The sequence below is a fragment of the Lissotriton vulgaris genome, chromosome 7 (genome assembly GCF_964263255.1).
Source record: "Lissotriton vulgaris chromosome 7, aLisVul1.2, whole genome shotgun sequence".
NCBI classification, from domain to species: domain Eukaryota; kingdom Metazoa; phylum Chordata; class Amphibia; order Caudata; family Salamandridae; genus Lissotriton; species Lissotriton vulgaris.
The window spans coordinates 1,244,268,316-1,244,291,843 of NC_141695.1; the positions used below are offsets into that span (position 1 = coordinate 1,244,268,316).

Genomic DNA, 23,528 nt, shown 5'->3' on the forward strand with positions numbered 1-23,528 from the left:
GGTTATGTGTGCCAGATGAAAAAACAAACCTGCACTACCAGAGACTATGGGTGTTACAAGACAACCAGAGATCAGATGACCATACCAAACGTCTACAGACATTGGGCAGAACACGGGTTTTGTCGTTTCAATGTGCTAGAAAAACTGCTATGATTATTACCCAATGTAATCGTCCCTAAAGTGTCGACCTGGGAAGCATAAAAGACTCAAGTGGCCCTATCGAGATTCGAACTTCTGACCTTTAGTTCAACAAGCAGGTGTCAGCCCTCACTGCTTAAACTACTGATCCAGTGTGCTAAAAAAAACAACAAACAAAACCGAATGCTTTAAAATGGTAAAACAAATAATAAAAAATAGCGAGCAAATAGGAGAGGTGCAGAGACAGAAGAAGACATAAAAACCATAACAACACAAGAAACATCGGGAAAGGAGTAAAGAAACTTAAGGGAGAGCGGCTTAAGAAAAGAACGGAGAGACGAGAACAGACATTTATTGTTTTTCACAGTTTTATATTGCGTATTGGTGGACTTTACAGGTGCACTAGTTACATTCAACACAGGGATATTGAGTCATTTGCCCAGAATCAAAGGATGCTGCGCCGACGCCGGGACTTGGAGCTGGTTTTCCCAGTTGCAAATTCGGCAGGTCTGTCTGTAACTCACACCCTCTAGTCCCGGGATAACAAATGCCGATGTAAGTCAAGGGTGGTGGATGCGTGCACAGAGCAGGCGAAAGGGGCTACGGTGGCGATAGAGAACATATGGGCAGAAAGGAGCTACAGAGGGGGTAAAACGAGGGAGAGGAAAGAGTTGCTATGGGTAACTGGGAGAGAAGAGGAGGTGATACATAAGGAGCAAAAGGGAGATTTTAAATGAAGGGCTCGGTGGAGAGAAGAAAAAAGGAGGAAGAGAAAAATCTGGAGATTAGTAAAGAGTACAGAGAGGAGAGAGTAGTAGACCTGAAAAGAAGAGAGTTGTGGAAGGAAAGAGGACACAGAAGGTGGCGAGAGATGCAATTTAGAGAGAGAGGGAGAAGCAAGGAAAGAAAACAGGAGTCAGGAAGATGGACAACAGAACGTAGAGACGAAGAGAAGAAAAGAGCGGAGAAATGTGTAGGAGTGCGAGGCACGATGGAGTGAGACGAAGAAAGAGCATGTCGGGCAGAAAATAGAAAGTTTACTAAAGCTGGAGACTGCGGAGCTGGGGAAGCCCCCCAACTACGTCATGCATTACCTGGCTATGCGGACAGAGGTCACAGCGCCCCTATCCCACATCTGTATGCCGAGGAAGCCTCACCTGAGTCCGCCGCTCCTGCCTTCGTGAAACATATACGGTGTCCATAGAAGACAGGCGTCTGATAGTGCTGATTAAGAGCAGAAACCGACTAAAGAAGAGAAAACAATCATGCAAAGCCGTAGCGTAGAGGCGCTCCATAAACGAACAAGGAAACGTGACGAACCCAATTGCTTTCAACAGGCATTTCGAAAAAATCCTTGCTCGACCATGACTTAAAAAAACAAGGCGGAAGAGACGCGAGACGCCAGCGGCCACTCGCATGCACATCTCCTGTCCTAGTAGTGATCGGGAGGATGCCGCCGCGCTGCCCGCGGCGACCCGGAAGCTCTTGGCCGGCCGGCCAATCCGCTTGCGGCTGACCGGAAGTCCCGCCTCCTGAGGTCCGTGAGAAGAAAACCTGCCGGCGCATGGAGCGCCCTGCCGGTCCTGGGTAGCCCGGGTCCCCAGGAGGGGGCCGGGGAGAAGGAGGAGTGTGGCGCCTGTTGCGGGGCTCCTCTGACCTGAGGGAGCCCCGATCCAGAAGAGGAGACGCGCCGTGAGGAGCGGAGCGCGAGAGGAGCCCCGCCGGAAGAGCGCAGCCGGTGAGTGGGGCCCAGGGCTGATGTGAAGTTAGAGTCCCCCGTAGGGGACTCCGTGCCTGCCTGTGTGTATGCCTGTGGGGGAGGGCGAGGGGGGGGGGGGGGGGAGTGTGTGCGCGAGGGAATGTGTGTGCACATGCGTGACTGTGTGTGATTGAGAGAGAATGCGAGGCAGGGGATAGTGTGCCGTGTGCCTGTATGTGTGCCGTGTGCATGCGCGCGCCTGTGTGTGTGTGTGTGTGTGTGTGTGTGTGTGTGTGCGTGCGTGCATGCAGAGGGGTGGGGGCTGCCTGTGTCTGTGTGTGAGCAAGGGCTGTGTGTTACTCCGCGCAAGCGCAGCTCAGACGCGCGCTCCCGCGGTGAAAACTGGAAACAAAAAGCGCGTGGCACATTGCTGTTCACTTTCCTAAATACGGGTAGCATTAGGTCTGAAGCAGACACCATCAATGCTCACGCATTGATGGTTAGGTCTGCTCGACCTAAAAACGAGGAGTAATAAAGGTATTTTTCCTCGTTCTGCCACTTTGACACCTCCCTTGAGGATGCGTTAGAATCTAACGCTCTAAGGAGTACAAAACCTTGCAAATCTGGGAATGCATCAGATTCCATGGGTGTTAAGTGGGAACACCCACAGCAACACCCAAGAAACGCCCCTTTCACGCGGAGCAATGTGTGAATGGGGGCCATATTTACAAGGCCATGAAAAGCCACGCAGGGCGGCTTTACGTGGCCTTGTAAATATGGGCCGCCACACTGCGCCTCCAGAGAGTCACAAAAGTGACGCTCCGGCGGCATAAAACTGCTGCATGGGCACTGTAAATATGCCCCTTAGTTTCAGTGAATGACCAATCGTTGGACTAACCAAAACATCCAGAGATGCAGTAGTGCATATGTAAGATAAATCTACAGCGTTATGGATTCCTCTTAAATGACGGTATCATCAGCACATAACATTACTTGAATTGGGGTTGATGCTAATTTAGGGGGAAAAGATCTAACGTTGGTCAGTGCCTGGTCCTCATCATATGCCTAAAGAAAAAACAACATGGCCAGGGCACAGCCTATTTCAACCCAAAAATTCTAATAATTCTTTTTGAGACTTGCAACCCTTTGCCCACGTTTACTCAAACCAAAAGGCCACTACATAATAGATTAATAGCCCTAAAGGAAAGGGAGGGGTACCCCAACAGGAGAGCTTCAACCACCATTGACCATAATCATCACAACTAAGGAATGACCAACAAAAATTCGGCTAGTCTACAGTGGTGTGCAAAGCTCACGGACAGCCCTTCTAGCCTGCAAAGCCAGAGCAAAAGCATTATCTATATTCAGTGCTTGAAATGGAAAAATAGAAGTGCAGGTACTCCGTGCCAGAGTACCTGCTTGTTTCAGAGAAGTGCCGGTACTCTCCAATGAAAAGTATTACATTTCTCTTGAGAAGTGCCGGTACTCTTCCTCTTAAAATAAAGTGCCGGTACTCCGTACCGGACAGTACTGGCCCATTTAAAGCACTGTCTATAGTACCCTTCCTGTAACAAAATCATTTTGATAAGATGGGAGAATGTCCTGGCATGTGTCGGCCGTTCCCCACAATATTATTTTAGAGTAACTTTGGGCGTTGGTATCCAGGGATGTGATAATACAATAGTTATTTGGGCAACCCAGACTTCACTTCTTGAACAATGGCGCCAAAACTGAACCACATCAAGAGTTGGTGTTGTGGTCCAACCTGATGTCTAGAGAGGAGATAGTAAAGCAGCTCAGTTTCACAAATTGCATTTGAAAACAGAAACAATCATCCAAATATAAACTCAAGCAGTAAATGCCCTGGCAGGTTTCAAGAAGCCATTAATGTCTTTTGAATATTCAGTTCCACTCAGCTGACCTGAACCAAATGTGCTCCAGTTGCATACAGAGGTCTATAACGATAATGGATAAACTTGGGGAACTTTTTAGAAATGTGTGTTTTGAAGAGCTCAAGCCACTTTCTTTCTTGCTTTCCATATCAGATTTGTATATTCTTTCGTTAAGCAAGCAACAAAGTCCATGAAGGAGGTGCTCTCACTGCTAGATTTAGACAAACTCCACAGACGGTGGACGTGTTCCTTTTGTGTCCCCAGGAATGGCATAAAATTGTAATTTGGTACTTCTTAGACCAGAGCTGACTATCCCAGCTCATGCATTTCGTGGTCAGGTGCACCAAGATGACCCCAATTATGAGATAAGAGGAATTCCCACATGGAATTCTGCTCAATTAGGAGTGGGCTGTTTTTCCCACACCTGACTTTGCCAAATGATGGAACATCTGACCCAGTTGTACTGGCTGAAAAATCCAGCATGTGAAATCACCTTAAAAATGGGCAACGATGAAGCCTGGACCAGTTCCTTGGTCCAGATCGACAGTCAAATGCGGCATAGCGGGAGCAGGTGATAGTACCCCTGACAGCCATGCTTCTCCGATTCCATACCTCTACCAACCCCAACCACATGCTTTAAGTCAGCCACTATGCACAGATTCAACACCCGCTCATAGGCAGTTTCTTAACGTCGGTACTGAACTCCACAGAAAAGGGAATACAGTGTGAAATACTGCCAGGTAAATCAAGGTCTGAACAGTTATTCCCCGTTGAATGAGGATAAACTCAGTATAGGAGTAAATATGAGCAGAAATTCAAGTAATAATCTGCATACCCCAAATTTTTGTTCATATCTAATCCTAACTGGTGCCTTTGCACGAAATAATTAGTTCCAATGCCATTCTTACCATAACAAGAATTTGCTGGACATTTTAATTAAATTCTCTAGTGAGAATAAAATAAGCGTATGTGTATTTAATACATTGTCACGCGGGATTGAGAGATCCAGGGATGTCTTTGCTGATATGAAGGATGATGTAGGAGACAAAGATAAATTTACGATCGTAACTTAGTTATCCTAATCTCCCCTTCCAACAAGCGCTGTGCAGTCAAACACAAAAACTTCTCTAAGCACACATTAAACACCGGCACGACACTAAACAGCCCCGACATGAAAAGCAAGCACAGTGACATGTTCTCCCTCATCACAAGCACACTAAAGCCAGCCCTCACAACACATGTCATCACAAAGACATTTGCCATGTGTCAGACCAAATACACCAACAGCCCTCTCACAAACACACAAGACAGTCACACACAGCTAGCTCCCCTTGTTTTCACACATCATCGATCTACACACACTCAACGCCGCCGTTAATCTAAAAAAATACACGTGGGCTACGTCAGAAGCAACCATACGCTCAAGTCACCTTATGACACACATTCACATCAACACCCCCCTTCTTTATGAGCATCGCACTGCTCACATCAGTCACCTCAAAGTCAAATAGACTGGGATTCCTACTCACACAAAAGCCAAGGTCAAACTCACAACCGCACTCATGAGCAAGAAACGACATGCTTCTATGGTAGGTCTGTGCTGTTAACTGAGGGGAAACTGCCAGTAAAATAGTAGATGCCAAGAAACAGCCTGTAAGAAGTGCTGCTCACAGACGAAGTCGGCAACAAGCATCAACAGACAGACGAAAGGCAGCACAATCGAAACCGCACTGCCCACAGAACAACACACACACTAGTGCGATCTGTGGAGTATAATAGGTAGCGTGTTTACTTTGGCACCGCATGTCTTGGTGTTCATGCCAATAAAGCGCTCTGCATTGTGCTTGACTGTACACCCCCTTCTTACACACGCACAGATGTCAAGGTCAAACCAGCACTCTCTGCCAGCTCTCAGGCCTGTGGCCACCAGACGCTAGCCCAATCTGCATCCCCCTGCCAATGCCACATTCCTTCTTAATGCACACATACTAGGGCCCACTCCTCCCCCTTTCAAGCCCCAGTCTCTTTTCTGCACACCACAACACCGTCCATCACCGGCCGCCACCCTTCAAGCACAACACGATACACCCCTCCCCCACCCTGCACTGGAGCCAACCTTGTACACTCCCTTCCGATTACGTCGGAAAACAACTCGACCCTGCAGCGCAAGCCTCACTTACGTGATGATGCCAGAGCCACCATGTCCCAGTGATTTCCTTTAATTCTAGAACAAAATGCATTCTGGGAGCTGTAGTCTTGGACACTTAAAATGAAAATGGTTTGTAAAAGTCTAGCGCTCGAAACTATACGGTTCCAAGAGCCTGCAGTCACCTGGTAATCCTACTTGTCTCTAGACACCCTACAACTAGAATCCCTCCCCGCCTGCCGTCCTGTCCGAAGCCTCTCTGGCCTGAGATTACTGACCCCCCAACTCTCAGTTCCTCTTCGGTGCCTTCCTTCCCTGCCGCCCATTTGTCCTCACTGGCCGCTTCGATGAGCCCGTGGTATGCCCCCTTCTGCTCACCCAGCTCGGGCGGTTCCTCGGTGGGCACGGCGCCCCCGTCGATCACCCCGAACCCCTCGTCGTTCTCGATTCCCGCGATCTCGCTCTCCTGCTGGGCCAGGAAAGCGGCAGCCGGGTCCTCCTCCGGCTCTGCGGGCTCCCCGGGCACCCCGTTCTCCGAAGAGGAGAAGAAGCCAAAGTCATCGGCCATGTTTTCGTCCGCTCCGTGCCCCCGCGCTCACTGCTGCTCGAGGTGGGTGTGGGTCGGTGGCCCCGGGACGCAGCGGTCGGTCTCGGGCTCTCGCAGGCACAGGAGGGGCAGGAACAGGACGGCACTTCCTCCTTCTCCGGGTGGCAGGTGGAGCTTTTGCAGAGGGATGCGTCACCGCCAGCGCCGCACAGCTCTCCGACCACCGTGTGGCAGCAGAGAGCAGCATCATTGGTCCTGAGCACTCTAGTAAACACCACAGGGTAGAAGAGAGTACCGTCGCTGGCTGCTAAGTTTACCAGGTCCATGCGTGATGTGCTGCTCCGGTGCAGGGGTTTTCTTTGAATTGTGGGACTTGTAGTCCTGCTTTATAGTGGAATAAATAAGACTACCACTGGTGTAACATACTGGCTGCTACCTCTCACATTTTGTTTGCTTTAGACACTTGCACAAGTGCCAATATTGCCTACGTAACGTTTGTTCTTTGTAATGTTGTCAAATCGCCCCACAATGAAGACTGAGAGAGAGCGGTTGCAAGAACAGGTTTCTTTATTAAAGTTTGGAACAGCTATAGCAAGGGAGCGCCGTGCGTCTGACTGGTAACAGCTCCGGTCGCTTTATGCCTCTAACATCGCTTCGCGCGCATTCTCTATGCCTAGCTGCACATGCGCGAGTGTTCCGCCCTGGCGCACTGCGTCATCACGCCGGCACGTCGGAGACTAGAGCGCAACACTACATATCTCCTTTTTTTCACAAAAGAGAAATCATTAAAGTCCCAAAATTCAACAGTCATTAACTTCATAGTCTTTGAATCGAGAGGGCCGGATCACGGCCCTTCCTGCGCGGGTGCGTCTTACCGGAGTGGACTCTTCCCTGGTTCTTTCACACGCAGGACTCCTTGCTCTCTTCGGTGTTTCAGCTTCCTTCTCATTCGCAGCCGTTTTGTTACCGGCCGCCCTTCCTCCTGCATCGACTTCCTCGCACCTTTCATTGTCTCTTTGGACTTGTCCTTCCTCCTGGCTCTCTCCCCCTGCAGGCATCTCTTCTACCTCGCTGGCTTGTGTCTCTTCATCCTTGCTGGCGGGCCACTGCATGATCCGGTTGATTTTCGCCATGCGGTCTTGGGACCACACCCTGCCATCACTGAGTAACGCCGCTCTTCCCCGCACTTCTTCCACCTGCAGGGGTTTGCTGTACTTGCTTTCGCCTTTTCTTTTGATCATTGCAAGTTGGACTCTGGCCCACTCCCCTTTATCCAGATCAGTGGGCCTGGTGTTATGCCTCCTGTTGAAGTGCTCAGTGTACACCCTTTGCGCTCTTTCCAGGTTGTGCTGTACCACAGCGGGCGACCACTTGCTCATTACCATTTTCTCTCTCCAAACCACGTTGTCCTTGGTAAAGGGGAGTCTGTTGTCAGGATCGTGTGACCCGACGGATCGTATCCATGCAAAGGTACTGCCTGGCTTATGTCATTTTTCAGTTCGTCAAATTCTCCCTGGGCTTCCTCGTCCCATTTGAATGTCGACTTGTCTCTGATCAGTTGTCGGAGCTTATGAGTCTTGGTGGCAAAATGTCTGACGAATTTGCTATAATACTCCGCCACTCCCAAAAATGACCTCACCGCTTCTTTGTTGGTCGGAGCTCTGGCGTCACAAATGGCTCTCACATTTTGCCTCTTGGGTGTGATACCTTGACTCCCTATCTCGTGTCCCAGATAGGTGACTGCAGACATGCCCAGCTTACATTTGCTCCACTCGGCAGTGAGGCCCCTCTCTTGGAGCACCGTCAAGACTTTGGTCAGTTTCTCATCATGGTCTTTTCGACTTGTGCCCATAATCAGGATGTCATCCTGAAAGTACTGGACGCCTTGTGTGTCTTTGAACAGGCGGTGCTTTAGCTTTTGGAAGACTGCAGCCGCAGATGCCAATCCGAATGGCATTCGGTGAAATTGGTAACACCCGAAGGGCGTGATGAAGGAGGTGAGCCACCTGCTCGCAGGGTGCAAGTCAATTTGATGATACGCGGAGGTGAGGTCGATAGTAGAAAACCATGACACTCCTCTTGTTTTCGCCAACATTTCCTCAATTCTTGGTAATGGAAACTTTTCGACTATCAGGCATTTGTTGAGTTCGCGCAGGTCCACGCATAGGCGTACCTTGCCATTCGGTTTCCTGACCACGACTAAGGGGGCCAACCATTCCGAGCTGTCGATAGGTTCAATTATCCCTTGCTCCTCCAGCCTAAGTAGTTCCTGTTGGACAGCATCCTTTACGGCAATGGGAATGCTCCTGACTTTGTGGGACACCGGGCAAGCGTCTTCCTTGAGCAGGATCCTGTGCACAAACTTGTCTAGTTTCCCAACCGTGCCACAAACACTTTGGGGAAGGTTTGCTTCAGCTTCTCTAGTTCTGGCCCACAACCGTCTTCCGTCAGCAGTATTTGTTCTTTGCCTCCTGGGTCCAATTTTATCCCAAGGTCACCCTGGTCTCTCCATCCCAGTACCGAGGGCCCTCGCTCTGCTACATACAGTTTGCATAATGCTGACCTTCCTCTGAATTCGAATTTCAGGGTGCGGAACCCCACCATAGGGATTGCGTTGCTGGTGTAAGATATCGGTCGTATGTCAGGTGGGTTTAACTGCGGGCCGAGGGTGGGCACAAAGTCTTCCTCCCATACCGATCTCTGCACAATGGAGTACGGTGACCCAGAGTCTATCGCTATGTGAATTTTCACCCCTCCGATCAGCATGTCTGTACGGGGTTTGTCTGAATGTTTACCTGTTACCTCCAGCACTTGTTCCTCTACACATAAGACCATGTCACCGTCTTCCAGGTCGTCTTCCGTTTGGTCTTCAGACTGATGCTGCTCAATGCACTTCACCATGGATTTCTTTCCCTTCTTGCGGCACACCTTCTCATAATGGCCAACCAGCCCACAGAACGAGCACCTGGCGCGAAATGCTGGGCACCGCTTATCCTGCGCCGTGTGTGCTGTGCTCCCACACCGGTAGCATGAGAACCTGTTGTCCATGGATTGTTTTCCAGCTGAACCTGGTTTCCCTGCCCACCTGGATTCGTGCCTCACCTCTCCTGTGCGTCTCCTTTGCCTGGTTGAGGATTGAGCTTCGTCTATTTTGTTGACCATCTGCTTCTGGGGGTTCTCTTTTTTCGCCGCTTCTGCACAGCGTTTGGAAAGTTCAGCCTTCTTGACCATAGCAATCACGTCCTTTAGTGATGCTTCACCTTGAGACCATAACTTGTCCTGGACAGACTTGTTTGTGGTGTGCATGACCGTCTGGTCCTTGATGTATTCGACCTGGAGCTGTCCATATTTACACGTGATGGCTAGCCGTCTCAGCGCTGCTACGTAATCATCTATCGACTCGCCTTCTTCCTACTTCCTTTGCTGGAAGTTGTACCTGTCAATAGATACATACACCGCTGGGTGATAGTGATTGTCTAAGTCCTCCAGAGCGTGTTTGAAGACATCGTCGTCCGCAGCTTGTCTTGTCGCTGGTACAATGTTCGCAAATACTCTTACGCCTTCCGGCCCCAGGTTATGCAGTAGTAATCTTTTCTTCCTAGCGCTAGGAAATGGTTCCCCGTTTTCATCTTCCAATGCCTCCACATAATTTTTGAAGTATTCCCTCCAGTCCTCCCACTTCATCAGGGGCTCTCCTGGTCTGGGTAGGAAGGGAACGGGTGCAGTGAGGGCCGTCATCTGGTTGCTCATCTTGGGCACCCTTTCTGGTCCTTCGCCTCGGCTTCCGGGGCTGCCTGGTGTGCTGAGGTTTTCCTCTCGGTCTGGGTTGTCCCCTTGGCTTTTGGGGCTGCCGGGTGCACCGGTGCTACCACCACGTGAGCTGCTAGGGGGGCTTCCCCTGTCGTCCCCCGTGTCACTATCTCCGTTTTCTGCCAGGGTCTCAGCTGTGTGCACTCCCCGCTCTGTGGTCGCCTTGGGGAAGTGGCGTTAGGCCCTGGCCCACGTGGCTCCTAGGCTTGTGAGGCTTTGCGCTACTGCCACGCTCCCTTGTGAATAGCGTGTTTGTTCCCCGGTGTGCTCTCTTGTTGGGTGTCTTCCCCGCAACGATTTCTGACCTTACACATCGTTGAGGTAGCCGCGTCAACGTTCCGATCGTTGATTTGTAGGGGTGGAGTTGGTGAGGGGCGATCCCACCCTCGTCGCCACTGTAATGTTGTCAAGTCGCCCCACAATGAAGACTGAGAGAGAGCGGTTGCAAGAACAGGTTTCTTTATTAAAGTTTGGAACAGCTATAGCAAGGGAGCGCCGAGCGTCTGACTGGTAACAGCTCCGGTCGCTTTATGCCTCTGACATCGCTTCGCGCGCATTCTCTATGCCTAGCTGCGCATGCGCGAGTGTTCCGCCCTGGCTCCGGCGCACCGCGTCATCACGCCGGCGCGTCGGAGACTAGAGCGCAACACTACATTCTTGTGCTTGAGTGTCTGCCATTTATTGCAGTATGATACCTCTACTTCTACTTTGTACGCCTTTGTAACTTGCACATATGCCACTTTTTCCTCCTCTAATGTACCGTTTGCTACGGCTTGTGTTTTGTTTGCTCACAATTGTCACTTTTGCCTCATGTAACTTAACGTTTGCTTTTGTGTAATTTGTTCTCATGCAATTTTCTCCTCATGTATCATTACTGTTCCTATTGTGAAGCGCTCTGACACCTGCGGGTAAAGTCCACGCTATATAAAAACGCATAAAATAAAATAAATAAATAAATAAATAAAATAAAATAAAGTAGTTGTTGTAGGCATACCTGTGTGTGCTTCATTTTATTCTGTTGGTGTCGGGGTGGCCTAGACCATACCCCTGCAGCAGACGCCACACCGACGACAAGAATGGTCGCAGCCCATGCTTGTTGGGTCCACTGAGTCCTGCCACACTGTGTAATCCCATGACACCACAGTTGAGGCAGACGAGTTGCAGGCTGCGAAAGAAATCCTGGAAAGCCACGCTTAACCGGCGAGTCTGAAGTGCCCAGGGCCGGACTAGCCATAGCAGGCACCGGGCGCTTCCCCAGTGGACTGGAAGGGTGGGGGTTTTGGACCAGTGGGGGCTGTTTTTGCAGCAGTGCAATATTGGACGTGTACCAAAAGCAGCAGCAGCAGTGAAGCAAAAGTAGCACTCCGTAGGAGGCAGTAGCGCAATTTCTTGGATGACTGACTGCCGACGAGCAGGCAACAATGAGCCAACTCTGGAGGATCAGATGAACTAAGCACCAGTGGAGAGGGTCTGCTTCCTTGTGGAAGACAGATCGTAATACGTAAAAGCCTGTGGGTGTGAGTCGTCGGACTGGCCCACCAAGGCCACCAGGACATAGTGAAGACAAAGGCCAGGCTAAGGGATAAGGTATGGTTCCCCAGCATGTACACATGGGTGGATGACAAGGACAGAGGCTGCCACTCCTGCGCAAAAATGATTGGAGAACCCCTGTCTGCTTCAATGATTACAGAAAAACCATGTCCGAAGCCATGGTCCTGAGTCAGCATGGGCTTGGGCAGTTTTCTGGAAGACCATTTCACGGTTGTAGTGATAGATAAATAACAACACTAAATATCCTTGCATGGAGCTAGTGTTCTCCACTACATTTTCGATACCCGCACTCAAGAGGATCTTTTCCTTGCTAGCGATCACCAAGGAGATCAAACCTGACATTGGATCCCTGTTCCTGGGGCAAGACTTCCAAATTTACCTATGTAGCCCCAAAGAAAGGCACAGGAAAGTGACACTCACAGTGGCCACAGGCCAATGGGGAAGTGGATCGATTTATGCACACACTGAAAAGAGCTCTACGAATTGGAACGGAGCAAGAGGAAGATGCAGAGTGCTGCCTACACCAATTCCTAAGAGCCTACCGGCAGACACCGCACAGTACCACAACTTGTGCCCCGAGAGGTCTGTTGATGCAAAGACCCACCTGGTATGTCATCCCTTAGGGGCCCAGCTGGAGACCAGCCACCTATGATATCCAAGCTGCACAGGAGAAAAGAAAGTCCACGAATGACCGCACAAGCCAGGGCCACAAGGCAGTGGGGATTATATGGGACCAACAACCAGGGTGGAAGTTTTGCACTCCGTTTGAGAAGGAGGTGTGGGAGATCATCAACATCCAAGGGACGATGGTCACCGTTCAGAGAGGCCTATCCATCATAGCCAGGAATGTCTCCTGGTAAAAGCGAATTGGATCACAGTCAAGGGATCAGGATGACGGCACAGAGGAGTAAACAAAGCACTGGAGGAAGATACCATGATGCCAAGCCCTCTGTGGTGTGAGTGTGCTGAGGCAGCACCAAGAGCAGCGAGCCCCAGGAGTGCCACTGATCTAGTAAACATGTACACTAACACTTGTGCAACCAGCATGGACACAGACACTCCTTGGAATCAGGAGTCCAGCACCCGAAGCCAGAAGTTAGGACTCCGGCCCAACCATGTACCCAACTGATTTTTGTGCCGAGATATCCTTTCGGGGCTGATTCAAGCGCGTAATAAATTAAAATAACATAACATCGGGGCAGCAGGGAGGATGAGTAACATGAGTGGGTTCTACCAGCTTCATCTCTTCAAATTTGGAGCTCTTGAGCAAAATATCTTATTTGATTGTAAATCGGTTCTTTTGTGTGTCAACATTGAAGCGCTTGAAACGAGCACAACGTGCTATATAAAATGTACGTTTGCGTTATTAAATTAATGTGGACATTCATTCCCACCACAATGAAGCACACTGTTGCTAATTTTGCGACTTTGGCATGCATACAACAACAAGACTAGAGTTTTTTTTTTATCATTGCCACCCCAAAAACACAGTATACTCACACAACCACATGGCTCAGGACAAAATACTTCAGTTTTTGTAGTAGATTATTGTCTATGATAACAGAATAAATACAACAATATGTACAATATTAAAATCATGTAGACACCAACCATCCCAATACTTATGCAAAAATAATCTTTAACAGCCCGATTCATGAAGGTAAATTGCGCTCGCAAAGGGCCAGAATCTGAGAATCTGGCCCTTTGCGAGTGCGATTTTTGCATTTCGGATTCATCATCCCAAATGCAAAAATCTCTATTAGCGAAATCGCATATTTGCGAGGAATTGGATTTAAGGAATCTCTATTAGAGATTCCTTAAATGCAATTCATTAACCAATTGGAAATTGCGAATTCGTAATATTTGGTCGCTATTTACCACAAAGTCTGACTTCGTGGTAAATAGCGAAAAAATAGTTAGAAGCACTTTATGTATTAAATCTTTTATTGAGCATAGGCAAACAATAAGCACCTCTGAGATCGTTATAGGGGCCGTCGCCACATCGGGGAGGCCTAAGCCCGCGACCCCACCAACACCCATCACAAGGCCAGCGGGCACGTTATCAGTTAACACAGCAAGCCGCCTACAACCCAACTGGACCGGCCGCGTCATAAGAGGTGCTACAGCGGTGCATGCTACGTAGTACTAGTGCAATCTGAGAAAAACAAAGAACAGCAAACAACCCCCCTACCCGTCCCACCCCTACCCTCCCCTCTCCTTGTCCGATTCCTGGGATAAGTTGCCGGCTTATCGTCATCCATTAACGGTCAGGTGGTGCTGCGCGCGCAGGGCCTGTACGTTTGTGGGCGCGTGACTTGGGTTCTGGGAGAGGTGTTTCCGCAAGGCGCAGCAGACGCAGGTAGCGAGGGCAGCTCACCTCACGAAACTCCCCGGTAAGTAGGGCGAGGAACGGTCGCCAGAGCTCCGCAAAGTCCGCTCCCCTCCCCGCCGCTTCCAGTGACAGTTTCTCCATCCCCAGTATCGTCCAGAGCCGGTGGAGCCACCCCAATTGTTGCGGTGCCTGAACCGCTCTCCAGTGGGCCACAATGTTTTGGACCGCCGCCCCCAGCGCAAGCGCGATCAGTCGTCCCCGCCATGACTTCAGAGGATACATGAGGGCGTTCGGGAGGCCTAGAATAATGTATGCCGGGAAGCGCGGCAGCTGTGTATCTAGGTGTGCGTCTATGAGGTCCAGGATAGGGTCCCAATAGGGCCGAAGTGCCTCACAGCTCCACAGCAAGTGTTCCAGTGTCCCTAGTTCCCCGCACCCCCTCCAGCATCTGTCGCTCACTCGGGCATCCCAGCGGTGTAGTCTCTCAGGGGTGTGGTACCAATACGTGGCTACTTTAGTAAGTGTCTCGGTGAGCCCAGTGTGATGTGCCGAGTGTCTGGCCCTGTGGTACACCCCCTCCCATTCTTTCCTAGTAAGCTGCCTCCCCAGATCCCTTTCCCACCTGGGTTAGAAGCACTTTAGTGCATTTTTTTCTGTTGCATGTTACACACACACATGTCCTTTGGAAATGTGTGTGCGCAACACCTGTTTAAATTTGCATTTCAGGGGTGCTACAGGGTGTCCTTTGGACACTCCTGGCACCCTTGAAATCGCTATCTTATTTGCGATTAGCTAATTGCTAATCGCAAATAAGGAATTCTCCCCATTCATTCCTATGGGCCTTTAGGCCCATAGGAATGAATGGGGAGTTATTCCTTATTTGCGATTAGAAATTTGCTAATCGCAAATAAGGAATGTGTAGGAATCGCAATTTATTTTGCGATTCCTACATGAATCCCGTTTTGCGAGTCTGTAATAGCGAATCCTTATGAATCGCTATTAAAGACTCCCAAAACGGGTCTTTGATGTATCTACCTCTAAAAATCTTCCCACAGCGCAATTTACATCTAAAAACTCCATATTTAAAAGCAGGGAGACTGCCTTGCTACGATCTTGAATTTTATATTTAAAAAAATCGGTTTGAGACTCAAACTTCCATTTCTGCAAAAATGAAGGCACTCTTCTAATAATTGAACATTAAAATTGTTAAACCATAACCCACATCTATAATAATCCCTGTCAAAGAAAGAATGGCATTTTTCATAATTTAGAAACCCAAATGTGGATTTAAAGCTAGAAAATTCAAGGACTGAACATCTGCTTTAAGTCTTACAGCCAAGCTCATCTCACTCTTTGGTAATCCCAACAATTTTTTCAGATATTTTCCTTCACATTTATTCCACTATGGATCAGAACTAATTCATAACACTTTTGCCCCATATGAACATTGTATAGGTACCATAGCTTTATATGCTGTGATTACTGATAATAAGAAGAACCCGTCAAATCATTTTTGAATTTAACTAGATCTCTAATTGTGAACAAAGCCTGTGTAAGAACCAATTTAATTTGTCGTTAAACATCATCCCCAAACACTTGTACAAGGCTACCACCTGCACAGATTTATTCACCAATACCCATTTATACGGTTTCAATTTCTTGCCAAACTTTACTATTTTTGTCTTATCTATATTTTTTTAAAACATATTTTATTAAACACTTACTCATGCATCTTACAATCGTCAGTGCAAATAAGTAAATTACATAGTATTGTTGGGGTTCCCTTGTGTCTCCGGATCCTTTCTTTTGGCAGTTGTCTTATCCATATTTATGGTCAGGTTGATCACCCCACATTTCCTGATAAAGCTTTCAAGTTTTCTTTGAGGACCCACCGGAGTCAAATCAAAGACTGCCAAGTTGTCCGCATATTAGAGTCACGGAATAGGTCTTACCCCTATTTTCAGTTAAAAGGATTTTGTTTCTAACAGGGCTTGTGGCAGATCTGCAAGGTACAAAGAAAACAACATAGGCGCCAATACCCATCCTTGCATCAATCTGTTTTCAAACAAATTCTCTTGGCTAATGCAACATGTAAAATCTAGCTCCATTTGAACCCAATTGTCCCGATGTAATTCTTCAAGGGTAGTGAGGAGGCCTAAAAGAATATCCATATTCCTCAGCTTTAGACAACAAAATGTTTCAATTGACTAGGTCAAAGGCAGAGCTAAAATCTACAAAACAATAAAATACATTCCCTAAAGTTTCCGTTGCCTTGTGAATAATGGCCCACAAGCTAAAGCAAAGATCTACTGCCGAATGACCCTGTTTAAAGCAGCCTTATTCAATGGGCACCAGCTTGCTTATCCACTTCTTAAAAGACAATAAAATAGCTTTAGAATATAATTTCGCTCCTACATCAATCCGGCTGATCAACAGAAAATTGCTGGGATCTGCTGGATCCTTTTTCTTGTGTATGCGTTTAATTATTGCTCCCTTTCAGCTTGCCAGAAAGGATCCTGTTTAAATTACATATATAAAAACCTTAGAGAAAAAGCTAGCCTCCATCTGGGTGGGATTACATTTAAAAATAATTGCAGGTAAATTAACTGGACCAGACGCCTTGGTTAACTTGAGAGAAGTTATTAATTTACTTAAGGACTATTTGGTAAATAAATTCAATAACTCCTCCTCTGGGGGTATCCACATCCTTCTATCTGTCCCTTCTTGGGCCCTACTGATGTTTACTCAAATAGGACATCCACACATCGTCTGGGATTGTACACCTTATTGGTTCTCTTTCCATTTTGCACCCTTTCTGGGCTAACTTCCAAAGTTTTTTCATGTCTTTCGCAAGGAGGACACTAATCATCATTTCCCAATTTGTTTTATAAAAATCTTGATTCTTAGCTTTAATCAATGCCTTGTATCCTTCTTTACTTTATTGTATATGTCTCTCTCTCTCCAGGGACAATCAATGTTTAAAATCTCCCACCATCAGAATAGGGAGAGCCCTGGTAGATCTAACAAAATTACCAAATCTTTTATAAATTATTGCCATTGCCAAATCTCGTTACGCGCCTCCCCGATTCACACATACATTCACAATTCTTAAAATATGAATTGAGAGATGTCCATCTTGCAAATGTAGAAGACGTGCCAATATCCAATCACAATTGGTTTGTACTAGACGTGCCTCTTTTATACATTTCAAACAAACCATAGTCAACAGCCCCCTTTTTGGTGCCCTGCCCCCACTTTAGTTTCCTGTTTTGCAAACTGCTTTAAGCCACCTTGAATCAACATTTCAACCGCTAACAAAGTCTCCTGGTAAAAGATATTCATGTTTTCCTCCCAAACCTTCACAAGACCAACTGTCCTTTGCAGACGTTCAAGCCCATGAACATTCCAATAGAGAACAACAAGGTTGGCAGGGGAACCCTCTACCTAATCCACTTGCCCTACCCAGGAAGAAACACTCTTCTGATGAATGCTTAAACACGCGTGTCTATTGCATAACATGATGGGATCCACTACACTATCTCTTAAAGAGGAACCTATGGTTACCTCTAAGCTTCCTTGCCTATATCCCCCTACCGGCACTGGGGGGGTGAGCTTACCACCCCAAAAAACAGATTTAGCTGCTGTGTTTAAGCCACCATGATTTATTAGGAGGGGCTTATTAGCCTGCTGGTTCTCTACTTCCACTTCAGGTACTAAGCATAAGTAAATTTACTTAAAAAAACAAAACCTTTATTTTCCAATAAAACAGACCATCAACAGTACAGCATACAGAGTATTCTTCGCCTTGTTTTGAACTGGCGTAACAGTGCTGAGGCGTGTACAGAACAATAGGGTTCCCATAATCATATTATAACTATGTCTCAATATTAAATGGAACATAGATTAGGCCACACATGCATAGGTCATACACTTATAACATTCATTCCCCCTGTGTTCCCCTCTCTTGATGCTCTTCCTTGTCATTCTCGCTTGCCTCGCTGTCTGAGGCTCTTAGATCAGACCCCCCCCGCTGTTAAAAACCCAGCGATACACAATTCCCTCCATTCCATTAAATCTGATTATAGGTTTTCGTCCCTGCGTGTGAGATTCATAGGGGTCTCTCCAGCTAACGCCCATGTAGTGAAGAGATCCAGACGAGCAAGTGTAGCAAAGGATATTTAATGGTAAGAATAAGATAAGTAATAAAACAGGTGGGAGCCAGGGAAGCGATGTCTTCAGTATCAACTTCTAGCCACAGAATGACTCCTAACATGGAATCAACATTGCAAGATCATTCTACATTCTAACTCGTGCACTTAAAGAAACATACAACATAACACATCCCCCCCTATACAATGAAAGGAAAACAAATATATAAAAAAAAGAAATAAAAATAAGGAACAAGAGCAATAAAAAATAAGTCAATAAATTTAAATAACAAACCCCTTAAGCCAACCTGGCAAGGCTCTAGTTCTTTTATCAGGTAGGACGTCAACTACCTTGCTCCGAAGAGTATCACATACATCCAAACGAGTTGTTGTTTGAACATCAGAACTGCAACCTTCGCCCATTCCCCCCTCATCACACACAAAAGAACTGGGTTGCCTGAAATTTCTCTGTTCAGAAACAGACATAGAATCATTAGCAAGTTGAGATTGTACATGACTATTCTCAAAATGATCTTCAATCCAATCAAAATTATTATCCCTAGGATTAGAACACACCTCTACACAATCTTGATCAGGATTCATGGCAATGCTTTTAAGATTCCACACCCTTCCATCGTCTAGTCTTACAGAATTCTTTAAAACCTCTGCAACCCTACATGGTGGTTCAAAGCGACTCACGCCTTTAGGTCCCTTAAAAGGTTTCCTAACCCTCACCCAATCTCCAACCTTGACAAGAACGTTTTTAGTGTTGTGATGACAATCATAAAACTCCTTGCTCTTATCATGAGTAGACACCAACTTATTCTTAACATTAAGTATGGGCGGAAAATCCGTTCCGCTCGCGGATTTTGCGGATTTTCGGTAAATTCGCAATCCGCGAGATTCGCGAATTTCCCGCAAAATCCACAAATCCGCGAGCAGCGGATTTTATGGCTTGCTCGCACTGTTCGCGTCTTCCCAGTTCAACTTCGCGCCCCGCGAATAAGCGCTAAATTGCAGAAATACGATCTTAGCAAAACTGAAACTACTTACCAGGTTCAAAAGTTCAAGCTCATCATTAGTAGCCATTTCCTGTAGTGCTTCCTGAGGGGCCCCTCCAGAGTTCAGTTGCCTACTTGCAACTATTATGTGACCCTGCTCTGACCCTCAGAATAGTTACACAAAGGTCCTGAATTACAGCTAAGGCAGACAAGCAGGAGCCAGGCTGGACGTTCAAATCCAGTGACGCATTAATCAGCCCCTAATTCATTATTGTCAGTTGGGGCAGGGCAGGTGTTGTAACTAATTTTGCAACAATGAAAGCACTTAGCAAGTGCAAAAGATCACTAATCAGGAAGCACTAAGGAAGCAGGTGCCAGCTAAAAAAAAATTCTGTGACACATTAATCAGCCCCAAATTAATTCAGGTCACTTGAGGCAGGGAAGGTGTGCTTTGCTTTGCCACAATAATGTACACTGGACAACCAGAGGGTGCTGTGATGAAACAGAGGGTGGCATGGGTGGGCCAGAGGGTGGCATGAGTAGTCAGAGAGTGGCAGTGGTGACAGAGAGTGGCAGTGATAAAGAAGAGTGTCCCAAACAGGCTGGACACGTAGAAACAACAAGTTCGCAAAACTTGCGACCCGACAGGTAAGTTCGCGTTTGCGAAATTGTACAAAACCCTCGCGAACTGGCAGAAACCCGCGCGAACACAAAAAAAAAAATCCGCAAATTTTTCAAAACAACATCCTTTTCCTGTTCAGCCAACCATTCCGTCTTGTTTATGGCAGGTTCACCACAATCATGTACCAATGCCACACAGTATTCACACCAGGGATCATCATCACATTCCTCTAGAGGAGGTGGAAGTCTAGATAAGCAATCAGCAATGCGATTATCTCTTCCAGGTAAGTAGACCATTTTATAAATGTACTCCTTCATACGCATAGACAGTCTGGCTAACCTTGCTGACGCACCTGACATACCCTCACATGACAAAATACGGATCAACGGTTTATGATCAGTATGAATGATCACAGGCTTGCCCAAAACAAATGCTCGAAAATGTTCCAAAGCCCACGCACACGCTAGAGCTTCCCTCTCAATAATAGGGTGCCTACTCTCAGCCGGAGAAAGAGCCCTAGAGGCAAACAAAATTATCTTTTCTTTACCATCCAGATTACATTGTGATAACACAGCACCCAGGCCTTTGTCACTTGCATCAGTGGTTAACAGGCAGTCAATATTTGGGTCAAAACTAGCAAGTGCATTCACGTTTTGTAGATCGACCTTAACCAATTTAAACTCTTCCTCACACAATTCATTCCACAAAAATTTAGTATTCTTCTTCAGAAGTGCACGTATATTGAAAACTTTTGCAGCAACGTTTTTTATAAACTTGGCACAATACTCAGCCATGCCGAGAAACGTTCTTACTTCATCTTTTGAAACAGGTGCAGGAAACTTTACAATATTTTCTACTAATGCAGGTTTAGGTTTGACACCTTCTTCACTTATAATGTGTCCTAAATAGGAAACACTCCTCGGGCTGAATTTGCATTTGGATAACTCCACAGTCAGGCCTGCTGACTGTAGGGTTTCCAAAACTTGTTTTAATTTTAAATCATGACCCACTTTGTCGCTCGCAGCCACCAGAATGTCATCCTGAAAAAACGAAATTTTGTCCATATCTCCAAACAGTTTATGCATCAGCCGCTGAAAAACAGCAGCGGCTGAGGCCAACCCAAACGGCATACGCCTGAACTGGTAGCAACCAAATAGCGTTATGAATGCCGTAAGATTCTTAGAGTCGGGATCTAACATAACCTGATGGTATGCGGCGGAGAGATCAACCGTGGAGAACCACGTTGCACCCTTAAGGGAAGATACCATTTTGTTGATTTTAGGAAGGGGAAATTTCTCAACCACGATGTTATTGTTCAGGTGGCGTAAATCAATGCATAAACAGATTTTTCCATTGGGTTTCCGGGCAACCACAATCGGAGAAATCCATTCAGACGTCTCAATTTCCTCTATAATACCTTTAGCGAGCAATCCTTGAATCTCCCTTTTAACTTCCACCCTTATTAGTATAAGTATAGGTCTTACTTTGTGAACCTTAGGTTGTGCATCAGCCTTTAAAATAATTCTATGTTCGAACCCTTTTAAAACACCAAGTTCACTGCTAAATACTTTAGGAAAGCTTTCAGACAATGCTTCCCCCATCTTGCTACAGTCATCCAAAATCAGTACTTTATCTTTTGAATTGGGGTCCAAAATAATGTGCAAATTTTTCTGGTCAAACCACCACAAAACTGATGGTCCTACTTTTGCCACATAGAACTTTCCTCTTGTAGACCTGCCTTTAAATAAAAAAGTAAGCCATCTAAAACCAATCATGCCAATCTTATCTCCTGTGTAACTGATTGGGCAAACATCAGGTGTATCCAATTGCCAACCAATTTTGTTTACAAATTTCTTCCTCCAAACCTCTTCATTCACAATCGTGTATGGTGAACCAGAGTCTGCATAAACACTCACAATTACTCCACCAAGAGATATTTCACAAATTGGTTTACCTTTTAGGGAATTCTCTGAAATGTTAATCACATAGTTCCCTCGAACATTCTTAACACAACATTCATCCTCAGTTTCTACCTCATCCATACTCTCTACATCTTCCTCATACACGTACTTCACATTACTACGTCTGCGAGACATTTTACTAAAATGACCTAAAAGTCCAAATATTCCACTTTTTTTTTTAACGCTGGACAGAGTCTACTAAAAGCTAGATGCTCTTTACTATCGCATCTGTAGCATCTTCTCTCCTCTATGCTCCTATTCTGAACTCTTGTAGGTTGATTAGTCCATTTCCCTTGTTGTTGCTGTTGGCAAAAATTTTTAATAGGACCCTGAATTTTACAAACAGTTCCAGAAGTCTTGGACAAGTCTTTTTCAGTTTCTTTCACTACAGTAGCGCACCTCCCAGACATTTCAGACTTCCTCATGATGGCCACCACATCATCTAGAGGTGCGTCTCCATTAACCCAAAGATGATCTTGTAGAGAGAGTTGTTGTTGTGCATCACTAGTTGATCGCGTATCAGGTCATCATGTAAATTGTCAAATTTACAATCAATGGCAAGTTTTTTTAGGACATCCATCCACTCATCCACAGTTTCCTCTTTAGTTTGTTTCCTTTGAAAGAATTTATGTCTTATGACCCCTATACACACTTTTGGTACAAAATATTTATCCATATTTCTGATAGCATTCTCAAATTCATCCAAATTGGGGTCATCAGATTTACTCATCCTGGAAAAGGTTTTTAACCCAATAGGTCCTAAAGAATGTAGCAAAATTCTCTTTTTCTGTTCGGATTTCATTTTTTTGGTTACATCAACAGCCTCTAAATAATTAATAAAATATTCTTTCCACTCTATCCACTTAATACTGGGTTGAGTGCCTTTAACCCAAAATGGTTCAGGAGGGCTTATTGAGAAATTCTGTTGCGCCATGTCTCTGTCTCTAATAGCAGTGCTTACAGTGCAATCACCTTCTGCCATGCACAACTAAGCACCATATATTAACAAAATACAAATAAATACAACCTTCTCCCGACTTCCTCACCTGTTGTACTGGTCAAAGAAAAATAATCCTTTATATACTTTTCCTTAATTCCTTTTGACCGGAATGTACTTCTTCTGCAGGATTTATAAATGCTTCGCGTTGTGTCAAAATCTCTTCTCACGCCGTTAATTCCTTCGTGAAAGTAAACAAGGCAATTCTTAAAATGGCCGCCACGCTGGGTCACGCTGCGTGACCTTACATCCTACGTCACTTTCACGCATGCGTAGTGATGCGCATTCAATTGCGCGTTCCAGTCTTCTTCGCGCTTACTTCGCCCACGCAGAGTAGAACGCCAACACGAGTTAAAAAGATGCAGGCGACACCGGTGCTTCAACGGTTACAGTGATTAAGGCATGACACATCAGTAGTGTAACGCGAAGCCCGAACCAGCAGAAGTACATAAAAAAAAAAAATCATATAACTCACGAAAATCCAAACTCTTCCAATCCGTTTTTCGGTAATATCCTTGGTAATTCACTCTTCAGTTAGAATCCATAGATAGAGGTTTAAATGTCCAGTTTCCCTCGTCGCCAATTTGTAGTGAAGAGATCCAGACGAGCAAGTGTAGCAAAGGATATTTAATGGTAAGAATAAGATAGGTAATAAAACAGGTGGGAGCCAGGGAAGCGATGTCT

The 23,528-nt window shown here is 46.4% G+C and overlaps 1 protein-coding gene across 2 annotated transcripts in view; it reads right to left on the reverse strand.

The window, feature by feature from the left end:
• The window catches only part of CLTB (clathrin light chain B), a 55,764-nt gene extending 49,120 nt beyond the window's left edge, over positions 1 to 6,644 (reverse strand). Inside the window, exon 1 of one of the 2 annotated variants that reach the window (XM_086931757.1) lies at positions 6,254 to 6,644. In XM_086931757.1, coding sequence (XP_086787883.1) covers positions 6,254 to 6,443 — 190 coding nt within the window. In that variant the 5' untranslated portion in view covers positions 6,444 to 6,644. The remainder of the gene's footprint in view (positions 1 to 6,253) is intronic. The other variant, XM_086931756.1, reaches the window with a different exon arrangement.
• Between the last annotated feature and the right edge of the window lie 16,884 nt (positions 6,645 to 23,528).